The sequence below is a fragment of the Callorhinus ursinus genome, unplaced genomic scaffold, assembly GCF_003265705.2.
Source record: "Callorhinus ursinus isolate GAN/ISIS: 27379988/994484 unplaced genomic scaffold, GSC_fseal_2.0 scaffold1, whole genome shotgun sequence".
In the NCBI taxonomy this organism is placed as follows: Eukaryota; Metazoa; Chordata; class Mammalia; order Carnivora; family Otariidae; genus Callorhinus; species Callorhinus ursinus.
In genome coordinates this window covers 141,199,735-141,214,443 of record NW_027397063.1, presented here as the reverse complement: position 1 = coordinate 141,214,443, position 14,709 = coordinate 141,199,735, and the positions used below count along the sequence as shown (strand labels likewise).

General features: G+C 46.0%; 1 protein-coding gene across 3 annotated transcripts in view; it reads left to right on the top strand.

Moving 5' to 3' along the window:
* ACVR2B (activin A receptor type 2B) overlaps positions 1–14,709 on the top strand; it is a 39,983-nt gene that overhangs the window by 9,150 nt on the left and 16,124 nt on the right. For all 3 annotated transcript variants that reach the window (XM_025884185.2, XM_073901908.1, XM_073901904.1), the window contains exon 2: positions 14,234–14,441. In XM_025884185.2, the coding sequence (XP_025739970.1) occupies positions 14,234–14,441 (208 nt within the window). The remainder of the gene's footprint in view (positions 1–14,233; positions 14,442–14,709) is intronic.

The window sequence follows — 14,709 nt, the reverse complement described above, 5'->3', positions numbered from 1 at the left end:
AGAGAATGGATGGCTTTTACATACCACAGACTGGGTGGCTTCAATAACAGAAATGTATTTTCTCACAGTTCTGGAGGCCGGAAGTCCTCCTCCGTGCCAGCAGGGATGGTTTCTGGTGAGGACTTTCTCTTTGGCTTGCAGATAGCTGCCTACTTTGTTCGCACATGGTCTTTTCCCTGTGTGTGGATACACTGCTGGTGTTTTCCTCTTCATCTAAGGACACCAGTCCTATTGGATTAGGGCCCCACCCTTATAACCTAATTTGACCTTAATTACCTCTTTAAAGGGCTTTATCTCCCAGTACAGTCACATTGGGAGGTAAGAATTTTGGGGGTGGGGGGAATGACACAATTCAGTTCCTGACAGTCTGAAATAATAAAATTGGTTGAAAGGGAAAATTCTCTTTCCCTCTTGAGTTACACTTTGGAATGGAAGTTAATTTTTTCAGGCCTCTGCCCCTAGGGTCTGATTAAAACACTTCCACAAACGGGCTTATCTACATAGGTGATTTCAGTTTCTGTGTATGTGTAGACATCTCCTCTTTGGGTATTATGTGTTCCTGAAAATAGTCTTAAAAGCTGGGTAAAAAGTAGATATGGAGGCTTCCTTATTTGATGACCAGGACCAGCCCTATTTCTGAAGGCATCTGGAAAAGATGGGCAGATTGAGGAAACATCTCTGGCTGAAAGCACCATACAGCTCCAGAAGATAGTGAAGCCCTACCAGGTCAGGATCTGTGTGGGGACAAAGGCCCTGGGTGGGGACTTTGAGGTTTGAATCTCTTTTTAGCCCTTCCGTGTGGGCAAGCGAGAGGGTTGCATTTGCATTTCATAGCCTTGTGGGGCTAGGAAGACAGGGATTGGAGTTTTCAACAGAGGGTGGGTATGGTGAACCCCTCCTTTTGAGTTGGAACCCCAAAGACTTGGGGGTAAGGGGGCACCAAGAGAAGACAAATCTAAAGCAGGATTAGGATCTTCTGGAATTAATGGTATCTTAGCTGCCTGCCAGAAGCACATGTAATATCATTATAGGAATATAACATCATTGTAGGCGTCAAATTATTTTACAGACAATTTTGCACGTGTCATTACTGGGTGATCATGATCATTTTAAATAAATAGCCATCAGAAACATCACAGCTGAAGCAAACCTGGGTGAACTCCAGACTGGAGTTATCATATGCATATTGAAAAATAGTGCTTGCTATGATCAAGGAAATGAAAGTGGAGAGCTTTCAGTAGAGAGCTGGAAAAATATTAAGAGCTAAATGAAAAATCTGTTGTAGATCTGCATTGTACGTGGACAGAAATTAAGAACTCAATGGGTGATTTTATCAGGAAGTTAAGTAAAACTGAAGAGAGAATTAATGAATGGGAAGATAGATCAGAAGATAATATACAGACTAAGCCCTTCAAAGAGAAAAAGATAATACAGAAGATAGGGAAAGATACAGAGAGGATCAAGTGAGAAGATCTCTAAGATCCATGTAATCAGAGCCACAGAAATGACTGAGAAATAAAAGACAGAAGCAGAAGAGATAATAGCTGAGAATGTTGCAAAATGAATGAAAGGCATCAAGCCACAGATTCAAGATGCCTTGTGAACCTAGATAAGATAATTAAAAATTCCACACCTCTTCTTATTCCAGCCATACTTCTGAACCCCAAGAAGAGAATCTTAAAAAGCAGCCAGAGGAAAAAAAGCATATTTACAATCAAAAGAGTAATGGTTATTGACATGTAACTTCTCAAAAACAGTGGAAGCCAGAAGACAATGGAATGATAGCTTTAAAGGCTAAAAGAAATAATTGTCAACCTAAACTTCTATATCAAGTGAAACTGTCTTTCAAGAATGAAGGTATTGGGGTGCCTGGGTGGCTCAGTTGGTTAAGCATCTGACTCTTGATTTCTGCTCAGTTCATGATCTCAGGGTTGTGAGATTGAGCCCCATGTTGGGCTCCATGCTCAGCAGGGAGTCTGCTTGAGATTCTGTCTCTCTCTCTCTCTCTCTCTCTGCCCTTCCCCCCCACTCTATTTCTCTTCCTCTCTCTCTCCTTAAAATAAATACATAAATCTTAAAAAAAGAAAGAGTGAAAGTATCAAGTAAAGAGGGTGGTCTTCAGGCAGAAGGTAAATGATCTAAACGGGAGGTCAGAGATGCAGAAAAGAATGAAGAATATTGAAAGTGATAGGCATGTGGATATGAAAGAAGTGCGTTACTGAGTTCAAAATACATAAAAAAGCAACACATGACAACAATGCTATATGGAGAGTGGAGTGAAAATAGAATTTAATTGTTCTAAAAATTCTCACATTGGCCACCAAGAGGATAAAACTACCCATTAATATTGGGTTTTGATAATTCAAGGAGGCATACTGTAATCTCTGGGGTAACCACTAAAGGAGAGAAAGATGATAACTTTCAAACTAATAAAGGGGACAAATGGAATAATAGAGAATTCACAAATTGAAAAGAAAGCAATAAAAGTGAGATAAGGGAACATACAGAGCAGGAGAGATAAATAGAACTAATATCCCTAATGAGTATAAGATGCAAAAGTCTTTAAAACATTCACAAATCCAGCAGTATGTAAAAAAAAAATATATCATGGCCAAGTGTTTTAATCTCAGAAATGCATAATTGGTTTAACAATTGAAAATCTAATCTGCCATGTTAACAGAGCAAAAAAACCCATAGGATTATCTTAGTAGATGCAGAAAAAGCCTGTAGGGTCTAATCTTTAATCCTCAGAGTAAAACAGTTTGGAAATGCAAAGGACTAAAAAGAGTCAAGGCTATCTTAAAGAAAAAGAACAAGTTGTGCCTACTGGATTTCAGGATTCATTGTAAAGGTGTAGTAATTAAAATGGGAAGCTTTTGGGACACCTGGGTGGCTCGGTTGGTTAAGCATCTGCTTTGGGCTCAGGTAGTGATCTGGGGGTCCTGGGATTGAGCCCTGCATCGGGCTCCCTGCTTGGAAGGGAGTTTGCTTCTCCCTCTCCCTCTGCTCCTCCCCTGTGCTCATCCTCTCTTCTTCTCTCTCTCTCTCTCTCAAATAAATACTATCTTAAAAAAAATAAATGGGAAGCTTTTGGTGCTAGATAGCTAAAGAGACAATAAAATAGAATAGAAAGTCCAGAAATATATTCATGCCTGTATGGATGCTTAATTTAAGACAAAGAAGAAACACAGAAGTTGGAAAATGGACAGTTTTTCCCATGAGTAGAAGCATTTCAGTTCTTTTGAAGTGGTATTTTGTAGGTGTGAGAAATTGTTTCAAGATTGGGAAGTGGTACTAGTTGGTGGGGCTTCAATAGGGAAATAAATCATCCATATTTGTGTCTTAGTGTTATAAAATTTCATCTTAATAACCACTCTAGCTATGTGGACATGGTATATTTATTTCCATTTGTTTACTTTCAACCTGTCTTTGTGAATTTTTTGTTTCAGGTTATTCAGTTTTAGAATTTCCATTTCGTTCCTTTTTCTGGTAGGTTTTATTTCTCTGCTGATATATCCTATCAATGCCTTCACTGGAATGTATTTTCCTTTACTTTCTTGAACATATAGTTCTGATAGTCACTTTAAAATCTTTGCTAATTCCAACATCTGATCATCTTAGAATTAGTCTCCAATGATTATCTGTTCTCTTGAATATGAGACACATTACCTATTTTTCATATAATCTTGGATTATATCTAAATATTGTGAGTGATAATTGTAGAGGCTCTGAATTTTGTTATGTTTCTCTTAAAAGCATTGCTTGTTTTGAGTTTGTTTTGTTGGTGTTTTTTTGGTTTGTTTTTGTTTTTTTGGTTTTTGCGTTAGCAGGTAGTTATATTGGCTGAATTCATACACTTCTGTGATGTGTAGCTGCTGCAATGTCTGTTTGAGTTCCTTTAGGCTTACTTGGTTGCTTGAAGTGTGATTGGTGCCTGTGTAGTTAAAGGTCAGCCAGCAGTTTGGAACAGAGTTCACATGTAGACTCTGTCTCCCATCCTGGTCTGGCTGTCACCCTGTATCTCCTTTGCTTTTCAATCTTTAAGATACCTGTCACTATCTCTTGTGTTGCATCTTTGGGTTTTTGTATCCTTGTTGTATCTTCTTTTTTTGTTTACTTCCTCATTTTAGTGGAGCATATCCTCTACTACCTTTTAAGAAAGGGTGAATAGGAGGTACATTTTTGTGATCTTACTTTTCTCTCTTCTCCCTTCATATTTCATTAATGGTTAACTGGGTATGAGCTTGTAATAGGAAATCTTTTCCGCTCCAAATTGTGAAGCACTGTCCCATTATAATCTAACTTCCAAGTATTATTGGCTGCAAGGAAGTTCAAAGCCATTCTGATTCCTAATTTTTTATAGGTGACATTTCTCTCTTGATAGACATTTGTTGTGGGATCTTTTCTTGTCCCCACTGTGGTGAAATTTCACAGTGATGGGCCTTGCTGGGGGGCACTGTGCTGGTCTTTGATTTCTTCCCTTTTGTTTTCTCCTTCTGGAACTGCTGTTATTTAGACTGGGCCTGGACTGGACTGGGCCTCTAGATTCTTTTCTGTTTTCTCTCTTATTTTCTGTATCCTTGTGTGTTTACTTGACTTTGGTTGTGAGATTACTTCAATGTTATCTTTTAATCTTTGTGTTGATTTTCATTTTTGCCATTTATGTGTGTGTGTGTGTGTGTGTGTGTGTGTGTGTGTGTGTGTATAATTTTATTTTATTCTTTTTTTAAATTCCCAAGAGCTCTTTCATTCTCTGGTCTTTTAACAATGCCATTCGATTTACTTTTCATGGGCGCATTGGTTTTTTAGCTCTCTGAGGGTATTGATAGAATTTTTGAAGTTATCTTCTCCCTACATAATCTCTATTCTCCAAGTTGGTTCCCCCCCCCCCCCCCCCTGTTTTTATCTCTGTCTTTCAGGTAAGTGGCTTTCCTAGACCTGTTTATTTTAAGGGTGGACCTGAATACTGATTGAAAGCTCTGAACTCCTGAGTAGAACCTGCCAACTGTAGAATGATCTGATGGGGTTGTTTTTGATACTCCTGAGAAGTATCTTCTGCTTTGTGTTTGGGGATTGGTGGGGAAGGGTGGGTATAGGCCTGGCTGCCAATATCCTGGGAGCCACGGTGGGAAGAGAGCTGGAGTTTCTGTATTTCATATATTATTCTGTATTCCTCTTGTTTCCATATGGTGCCTGTGCCCTCACGTTTTCCCACTGCTCCCTATCCAGGCTCTTTATTTTATCTTCTTTAGAAAATAACCTACTCTCCGCTGGGTTGGGGGAGGTAGCTCCCAGCCATCGCGAGTGGTAGTGAGCTCTGAAGCTCTGGCCAGCCTTTTGTCTTTGGACTCATCTTCACCTCACTCTTCCAGAGACATTTAGTGCCACAAATTCCCGAGTTTTAGAGGCTCCTGTGGTGGAAATCGTGTTGCTTTTCAGCTTTCTTCACAGCCAACTCAGGATTGTGTGTGGTTACTGACCACTTATGTATCTGCTTTCCAGCTTCAGAATTTGATTTCGGTGGTTCTTTCCTGTTCTTTTTGTTTATGGTTTATGCTTTAAAAAACTACGGGTTTATGCTTTAAAAAACTTCTCTTTGCTGTGGTTTTCATGGGATTACAGAAGGTAGCAAAAGTAATATTTGTGTATAATCCTTAACCTTTACCTGGAAGCTCTCTCTCTAGTATTCTTCAGAAATTATGGGGCCTGGAGAAAGACAAGGATTCCAGAGGATGGCCCTGGACCCACACTTTGTTCTGTGGGAGGATGGTGCTAGGGACTTGTTTACAGAGTTGAAGTTGGAAGTGAATTGAGGTGATGTGGCTTGATTCCTTGCTCCTGGGCTGGGCTTGGGAAAGCTTATAGCTTATGTCACCCTTGGAAAGTGCTCTTGGACTTATATTTTGGCAATAATAGTGAAATAGTTAAACAGCTGATAAACCTCCTCTTGCAAGACATGTAGAAATGCTGGATAAGATATAATAAATGTCCTTTTAAAATGGCTATGCATAGCTGCATATATAAGAAAGTAAGGGAGAAGCAAGAGGAGGCTGGAAATTAGAACTGTATACCTCAACTAGCTAAAGTTGTTGATTCCCAGGGGGACTCTGCCCCTTTCCCTAACTTAGAGGTGTAGGTTTAGTGGCAGTGTGTAAAGCATGAGAGATAAGGTATGAAATTGAGACTGAGGCCCTCATATGATAAAACTTACATAGGGTATACCTTCAGTGAAAGTTTGGACTAGAAGGAACATCCTTTTGCTGACAAAGGGAGTATAAAATGAAACTGTCTTGTCCTAGGTTGATAGGGAGGCAGGTGGTTTCCTTTGAGAATTTATAACCATAGGTCTGTGCTTACATGAGCTTGCAGTTGAAGTTTATACCAATTAGTATTCTCTGGGAAACTCGAAGTTGAGAAATTAAAGTGATTCCAAATTGATGATGTCCTAGAAAGTTTGGCAGAAGCAAAAGCAAAAATTATCTCTGGAAGGTTGCCCCCTCAAAGTTGGCCTTCGAGTATTCTCACAATAGAGACCTGATGAACATAAGCTCTGTATCCAAAAACAGAACCCAGAATTTTGAGAATCCTAAATTCCAAACACACAAGGAAACAAGATACCATGAGTGAAAAATCATCACACTAACAGGTGGTAGAAATAAATGTTCAAGAAATTAAATTATGGAACTATAAAATAGGGATTTGGAAGTATGACAAATAACAGAAGTATCAAAATCAACCAAGAACTTTTTTTAAAAAATAGAACTTCTAGAAATGAAAAAATGGGTTAATTGAATTTATAAATTAAGTAGAAGAGCTAAATAGCAAATTAGACACAGCTAAAGAGAGAATTAATAAATTGGAAGTTAGGCCATATGGAATTATCCCTAACAGTGCCTAGATACAGAATTGGAAAACATAAAGGCAGGGTTAAAATACTGGATAGAATGAGAAAGTCTAATACACTTTATTTATTAAAGATCTTATTTATTTGAGAGAGAGAGGGCACATGAGAGAGAGAGAGCATGTGTGAGCACAAGCAGGGGGGGAGGGGCAGAGGAAGAGGGAGAAGCAGGCTCTCCGCTGAGCAGGGAGCCTGACATGGGACTGGATCCCAGGACCATAGGATCATTACCTAAGCTGAAGGCAGACGCTTAACTGACTGAGCCACCCAGGCACCCCAAGTCTAATATACTTTAATAGGAATTTCAGAATCATAGAATAGGGAGATGTAATACTCAAATTGATAAAAAGCCAAGAATTGTTCAGAATTGATAATAGAGGTGAATCACTGGATAAAATGTATATTTTTCCAAGCAGTGTAAATAAACTTAAACTTAAACTTAGACACACAGCTCATAGTGAAACTGTGAAGAGAGAATCTAAGAGAAGTAGTCAAAGAGAAAAGACAGTATCTACAAAGTTAAAATAATAGCAGACTTTTCAGCAACAATAGAAGTCAGAAGACTGTGGAATAATATTTTCTTTTTTTTTTTAAGATTTTTTTTTTTAATTTATTCATGAGAGAGAGAGAGGGGCAGAGGCAGAGTCCCTGTGGAACAGGGAGCCTGATATGGGACTCGATCCCAGGACCCTTGGGATCATGACCTGAGCTGAAGGCAGACGCTTAACCAACTGAGTCACCCAGGCACCCAATATTTTCAAAATGACGAGAAGATAACTCGGCCTAAAAGTTTATGTTCTTTTAAACTGTCAGTTGGGAAACAGGGCAAAATAACACTTTCAGAAAAGCAAACAAAAGCTTCTCTACAAAAGATCTTTACTGAGGGAGGATGTGCTTTTGGAAGGACAGGGGTCCCAGAAGGAAGAATAGAGATGTAGGGTTGGCTGAGCAGACGAACTGATGAATGTATGGACAAATAAGAAAATACCGAGTGTATACAATACAGATCATACCTACTTTGGTAGGCAGATAAGAAGAACAACAATAGCAGATTAAAGATTTAACACCAATATTAAATTAAACTAAGTGTGGTTGGAAGGAGGTAATTGGAGCTAAAACAGTTAAGTTCCTATGAGGGATGGTAGAGATGTTAACTTTAGGTTTTTAGCGTAAATAGTACATATTAAAGTTTAAAGACTAGCTTGTAATAGAATAGATACAGAGTACATTACTTCCAGACCAGAGTGGCTGAAATGTGGAATTAAAAAAGATAATCCAAAGGTGGTAGCAGTAGAGAAAAAACAAATGTAAACGTAGCAGTAATCATGAATGTAATGAAACTCAATTCTAGGTCAAAGAGTGTTAAACTGAACTGGAAGAAAAAGATACAGAAAGATTTAAAATAAAAGAAAAAGATAAATTCAGAAAATGCTAACCACAAAATGTTGTATAGCTATGTCAGCATCAGATTAAATAGCCTTTTTGGTGAAGAGCAAATGAACAAATGAAGAGGATTACTCTATGGTTAGAAAAGTTTTATTACCAAGAATATATAAAGAATTTATACAACTCCTGGGAAATACATCCCAGCAGAAAAATGGGAAAGGATGTGAACAGGCATTTCTCAGAAGTACAGGTTAATAAACACAAAAGGATGATCAGTTTCACCAATAATCAGGAAATGGGGATCAAAACTGTCCTACACCATTTCATACTGACCAGGTGAGCAAATATCAGGGGTGAGGGTGTGGCTCGGCAGGGCTGTAGTCTTCTGGGAACATAAATTGGTACATCCAGATGGGTCCTTGGGAGAAAAGTTGGACAGTCTCTAGTAAGTTGAAGATGCTCCTACCCTATGATAGGACCCAGCATGTCTAACATATCCCCTGAACTGCCCTCCCACACGTGAGCACAAGAAAGCACACAGGAGTCTAGAGGCTTCCTGATGGTAGTGCTCAGATCAGCACCCCTTGTAAATAACCTAGAAGTCCATCGGGAGGATGGACACTTCAGTAGTGAGCTTGTACAGTGGACTGCATGCACCACAGAGCTGCAGGGGCGGCAGCAGGGCATGGACTGTGGAGCCAGGCTGCCAGGGTTCCAAACCTGGTTTTGACACTTGGTAGTAACTTGGGGAAGGTACGTCACCTCATTGTGCTTCAGCTTAGGATTTATTTATTTGTTTATTCATTAATTTGAGAGGGAGGGGGAGGGGCAGCGGGAGAGGGAGAGAGAGAATCTTAAGCAGGCTCCATGCCCAGAGTGGAGCCCTAACATGGGCTCAATCTCACAACCCTGAGATGATGACCTGAGCTGAAATCAAGAGTCGGATGCTTAACCACTGAGGCACCCTGAAATTATTATTTGTAAAGTGCTTAGTTTAGTGCCTGCTATGTGTTTGTTAAATGAATGTGTATCAGTGTGGATGGCTCACAAATAAATGGGTCGAGGCAAAAAAGCCAACATGTCAGAGATTGTTTGGCTGCTGGAAACATACTGAGTTCTTGTGTGAAAGTTCAAAGATAAAGTATACATGCATTTTGGATTCTTTTCTGCCGCACTCTCCGTCTGTGCCACTCCACAGTGGGTGCACACTCGTGTGTGTGTGTGTCTGTGGGTGTCTTTCTCACACTCCAGCCTTCCCCCTTGCACCTCCCCTTCGCCCTTTTAGGTTCCCTTAGTCCCCACACCCTGGCCATTCTTACTCCTGTGGGGGAGGAGTCATGAACATGGACCAAATACTGTCACTGGGAGCCGGTACCTTCAGGTCTCTGGGCCCTTCTTGGCTCCTCTGGAGGAAGCTGCTGGGGCAGCAGGTACTCAGCTAACTGTAGGGCTGCCTTCTGAGGAGGGCAGGGCTAGGGGAGCCTAAGGCAGGAGCCTCCTGGGAAGGGAGCCTGGCCACTGGCTAGGGGAAGGCTGACTCTTCTCTCTAGGCAGATCTGGAGTCTGGGCAGTAAGGGAGAGCACTGGGCATACCTCACTTGGCCACTTTGCAGGCATGGAGGCTTCTGGGAGGAGGGTGCACCTTGGCATGCTGATGGCAGGGGCCTGAGGTGGGTATGGTGGGTGGCATCCCTTTCTCACTGGTCTACAATGCCCCGTGGTTGGGGCTGGGCATCTGCTTCCTGGGGTGGGGGGCAGGTGCTGCCGAGGGGCTTCAGGAGCCAAGGGTAGAGTGCAGCTGGTTGCTGGTTGCTGGGGTTCCTCTGGGAGATGTTGGCTGGCTGGATGCACCCCGAGGCCAGAGCTCAGGGAACCCCAGGGGAGGCATGGCCACGCTAGCTTCATATCCTCCTGCCAAAGCCCTGCCTTAATCGCCCTCGCTTCTGCATCCCTCTGTCACTCTTCCCTCCCTGTTGTGCTTTGAGTGCCTTCCAGGCAGGACCCGGGTAGGCTTTCCCCTGCTTCTCCCCAGCATATCATGGGCTGTGTCTGAGGCCATCTGGACTGGGAAACACCTCCCAGCGCTTGTCCTCGAGTGTCAGAACTGGCCTGTTTAGGGCAAGCTCCGGAATGTCAGTTCATAGTGGAGTACGTATTTTTATTTTTCTCAGTGGTGGTGTGTGTCCACGAGTGGGGTTTCTCTGCCCACCTGGGCTGAGGGCTCGGCGAGTACTGGGGCCTTCTTTCCAATAAGGTGTAAATCCCTTGGAACCTAGAAACTGTCTGTTGGGGACACATGGTTCCTTTGGAGGCCGGCAGTTGGGTCGGCTGTGACTCAGGGATGGAGTGAGCCACTTGCCCAGGTATCTGGGAGGTAGGTTCCCCTCAGGGCTCTGCGGTAGCAAATACGGGGGGACTGCAGGCACCCCATCTTGGGAGCGCAGCTTCCTCTCCTGCTGGGATAGGTGAGTGGGTGGGGGTCAGGGGAGCCTCATGTGCATGGGTGCCCCGCCCATGAGCAAGCGTGGGCAGGAACCCTGTGTCTGTTAAAAGGCAGAGGCTGCCTTGTGGTTGGAGTGTTGCCAGAGGCTATAAATAGCTGTGTGTGTGTGTGTGTGTGTGCAGAAGCAGAGCCCAGGGAGGAGGGAGGAAGGGGGCGGCCCTGGGCTTCCAGCTGGCAGCAGAGCCTGGGTGTGGTGTGGGAGGGGCTTGGAGTCTCCCCATCTCCCCAGGTCCTCCTTGGCTCTGAGTGCAAAGCTTTTGGAGGCGTTGGTGTGCACAATCCCTACTTGATGGGCTGGGAGCCCTCCTGGGGGGCTTGTAATGTGAAGGGTTGTCACAGGCAGCAGGGAGGGGTATGGCTCCTGATAGGACCGCTAATGTGCCAGGTACTGTCATAACCACTCTTAAAATGCATCAACTCATTTGGCTCCAGAACAGCCTGAGGAATGAGGTGCTTCTACCATCGCTTTTCCACACGAGGAGACAGAGGCACAGGGTGGATTGGTAACTTACCCAAGAAGTATCAGAGCCAGGATTTGAACGATGTCTGGCCAGCTCAGGGCTGCCTTACTCTCAGTTGTCTGTAGGAGGATCTGGTCAGAGGGGGGGTCCAGTTATATCCTGAGCCCTTGGGTCCTACCTGGAGCCTTGAGATTTGGCATTCCCTAGCCCTGTCCACCTGTGTCCTGCCCATGGTAGTGGCCAGAGGAGCCTCTGCTTGGTGAGTGGCATGAGGAGAGAAGTTGGGCCGGCCTTGGCCACTGTCCATGTTGGGACTCCTCGCCTTGCACAGGGGGCTTGTTGCTTGTTGTCTGCATGGAGATGGGAACTCCCCTGAGGACCCTCAGGCTGGGGCTGCAGGCGCAGGCCACGCCTCCTGTAGTCCCTTCCCTCCAAATCCTGCCCTGGCCAGGTGATAACCATGTCCTCTGTCCATTTATTCTTCCGTCTTTCTACCTGCCATCTGTCTGGAACTGGTTCTAGCACTCAAGATAGTCAGGGCTTCGCCTTCATCAGCCTTGCAGGCTTGTGGGGGAGGCTGACATTTCAAAAGTGATTTTCAAGTACATTTATAATGTTTCATTTCTTAATATGAGTATTCACTATGTTATTTTCTCTTGGAGGTTGTCTTTGGTTACATTATTTTTACACATTTTGAATGAAACATTTCTTTAAAAAAAACAATAGGCAGTTAGTCAAGAGTGGTAAATTAGGGGTGCCTGGGTGGCTCAGTCGTTAAGCGTCTGCCTTCGGCTCACGTCATGATCCCAGGGTCCTGGGATCGAGCCCCGCATCGGGCTCCCTGCTCAGCGGGAAGCCTGCTTCTCCCTCTCCCACTCCCCCTGCTTGTGTTCCCTCTCTCACTGTCTCTTTCTCTCTGTCAAATAAATAAATAAAATCATTAAAAAAAAAGAGTGGTGAATGAAGTGATGGAGGAAGCACAAGGGCCTGTGGAGGTAGAGAGTTTGCCTGGTCTCTGGAGAGAGAAGAGCCGGAATTTAAAGGAGAAAGTGGGGAGCATCCTGCAGCCAGAGATAGTAACTTGTGATAAGCCCAGAGGTGGAGCGTATTCAGGGGCCTGGAAACATGGTGTGATGGCGGTGGGGGAAGCAAGATTGAGGAGTAGCTGGCACCCCACCTGCAGCTCACCCCATCCCTTTAGGTTCTCCCCTAAAACCTTAAGCCTTATGCTCCATAAAGGGCCTGGTTGGGGGAAGCCAATGTGCACTCCTGCATGAGTCCCTTTGTAGACCCTGATGCCCTTCTTATGGACCAGGCTGGGTCCCAGCTGCCTGGGTGGGTTGGGAGGCCACTCTTCTTACAAGTGTCCTTGGATAACCAGAACCATGGCTAGACACTGGCATTCTGATAGGATGACATTTTGAACCCTTGGAGCTTTGAGATTGCTGCTTGCCCCTGGCCTCTGGAGGAGCCTCTTGTCACTGAAGAGGGCTGCAGAAGGGGTGGGGTGACTAGAGAATGACCTGCGGGGTGGGGGGGCTTCCCTCCTGACAGCCAGTCATTGTCCTTCTCCCTGGGTGTACCATGGCATATCAAGTTCTTCGCTCACGATGGCCACTGTGGGCGTGGAGCAGAGGATGAGGGAGGCTTTGGGCTGTTAAGATTCTGGGCACTTAGCTCTCCCCCAGGTTTGGGGTGAGATCTTCTCTTCTGGCTGCTGGTGGGCTGGCTGACTGTTCATCCCTGGGGGTGACTCTGACCCGTCCTTCCTCCTTCCTGGGGCGGGAATACCAGCTAGGGGTGGCATCAGGTCCCTGGCCTGCAGTAGGCCCAAGAAGAGTGGCGAGGTTAGGTGGATGCTTGGTGCTGATTTCCTCTTGGGTGTCTGTGGTTTTTGGCAGTGAGGTTGATCATGGGTGTCCTGTAAAGGGACCATGGTAGGGCACTCGCAGACAGAGTTCTGGAGAGCTCTTCAGCCCAGGCGTCAGGGGCAGGGGCCATAATCTGTTTCCTGGGAACCTCCTTTGGCATCTCCTTCCTCCTTCCCATTACAGGGCTTTGGGAGTCTTGGGGGCAGTGGGGCAGATGGGAGGGCTGGGACGGGGTTGCTTGGGAGGGGTTGGTGAGAACGGTGGATTTGGTGAATGCTTGAGGCCATATTTGAAGGAAAGAATATTTGAAGGGTACAGTTGGGGGTTCAGGTGTTTGGCCACCTGGATGGCACTCATGCAGGGGGTGGAACAGGGCACAGGAATGGTCGGGAGTGCTCACAGGGGTCTTCAGGGGCCAAGCCCAGCTGGGAGGATTCTGTTAACCATCTCTAGTCACCAGTCAGCCCTCCTTCTGCTTGGGGCACGTACTCCACATCCTGACTCTGGAAAGCCTTACCCTGAGCACGCTGGCCTGATTCTTAGACCTTCTCCTGCTCTGCGGAGCACCAGGTGTCGTTCCTGGGTGCTGGAAGGGCACTGGACTGGAGGGTCCTTATTTCCCATTCAGTCTGGCCTGGGGTGGGGGACACACCAGCAGTGTGTCTCCCCGGGATGAGACAGACAGCGACAGCAGGAAGCTGCCTCTCGGAGTGTGCCCACACATGGTCCCTGAGGTGTGTGGCCGAGTCACCTGAGATTCTGTGGGGTGAGGAGGGGGCTGGAGGTAGAGGGTGGTGGTGTTTAAAACTATAGTAGATTCTGCCCCCATTTAAGCTGTCCGGTATGGGCTAGGCCCAGGAATGTGTATTTTTAGCAGCCCCCCCTCCCCAGTGATTCTACTGTGCCCTCCATTTCTGCTGCTGCGAGGGAGCCGTCCCCACCCCCACGCAGGAGCCTCGGGCATCAGTGGAGCCCCTTTGTGCGCGTGTAGCCATCAGTCTGGCTGTTGGACACCCACCCACCACCCAGCCTCCCGCAAGGTGGCTGGGGACTCAGCACAGGCGCGGGGGTTCGTGGAGCGCTCAGCGCTTCTCTCATCTCCCGGGCACAGGTTCCGGGCGTGGGGAGGCCGAGACTCGGGAGTGCATTTACTACAACGCCAACTGGGAGCTGGAGCGCACCAACCAGAGTGGCCTGGAGCGCTGCGAGGGCGAGCAGGACAAGCGGCTGCACTGCTACGCCTCCTGGCGCAACAGCTCCGGCACCATCGAGCTCGTCAAGAAGGGCTGCTGGCTGGACGACTTCAACTGCTACGACAGGTGTGCGGAGCCCGCCCTCTCCTCCCCCCAGCCCCTCAGCCCGCTGGAGCCGGTCCTGCCCACCCCTCCCAGCACCATCCCTGCCTCAGTCCCACTGGAGCCCGCCCTCCCCTCCCTGTAACCCCGCAGCCCTGCTGGAGCCCGTCCTGTCCTCCCTCCCAGCACCACCCCTGCCTCAGTCCCGTGGTGCCTCAGTCCCGCTGGAGCCCGCCCTCCCCCCAGCTCAGTCCGGCTGGAGCCTGCCCTCCCCTCCCGTTCACTCCCCCCC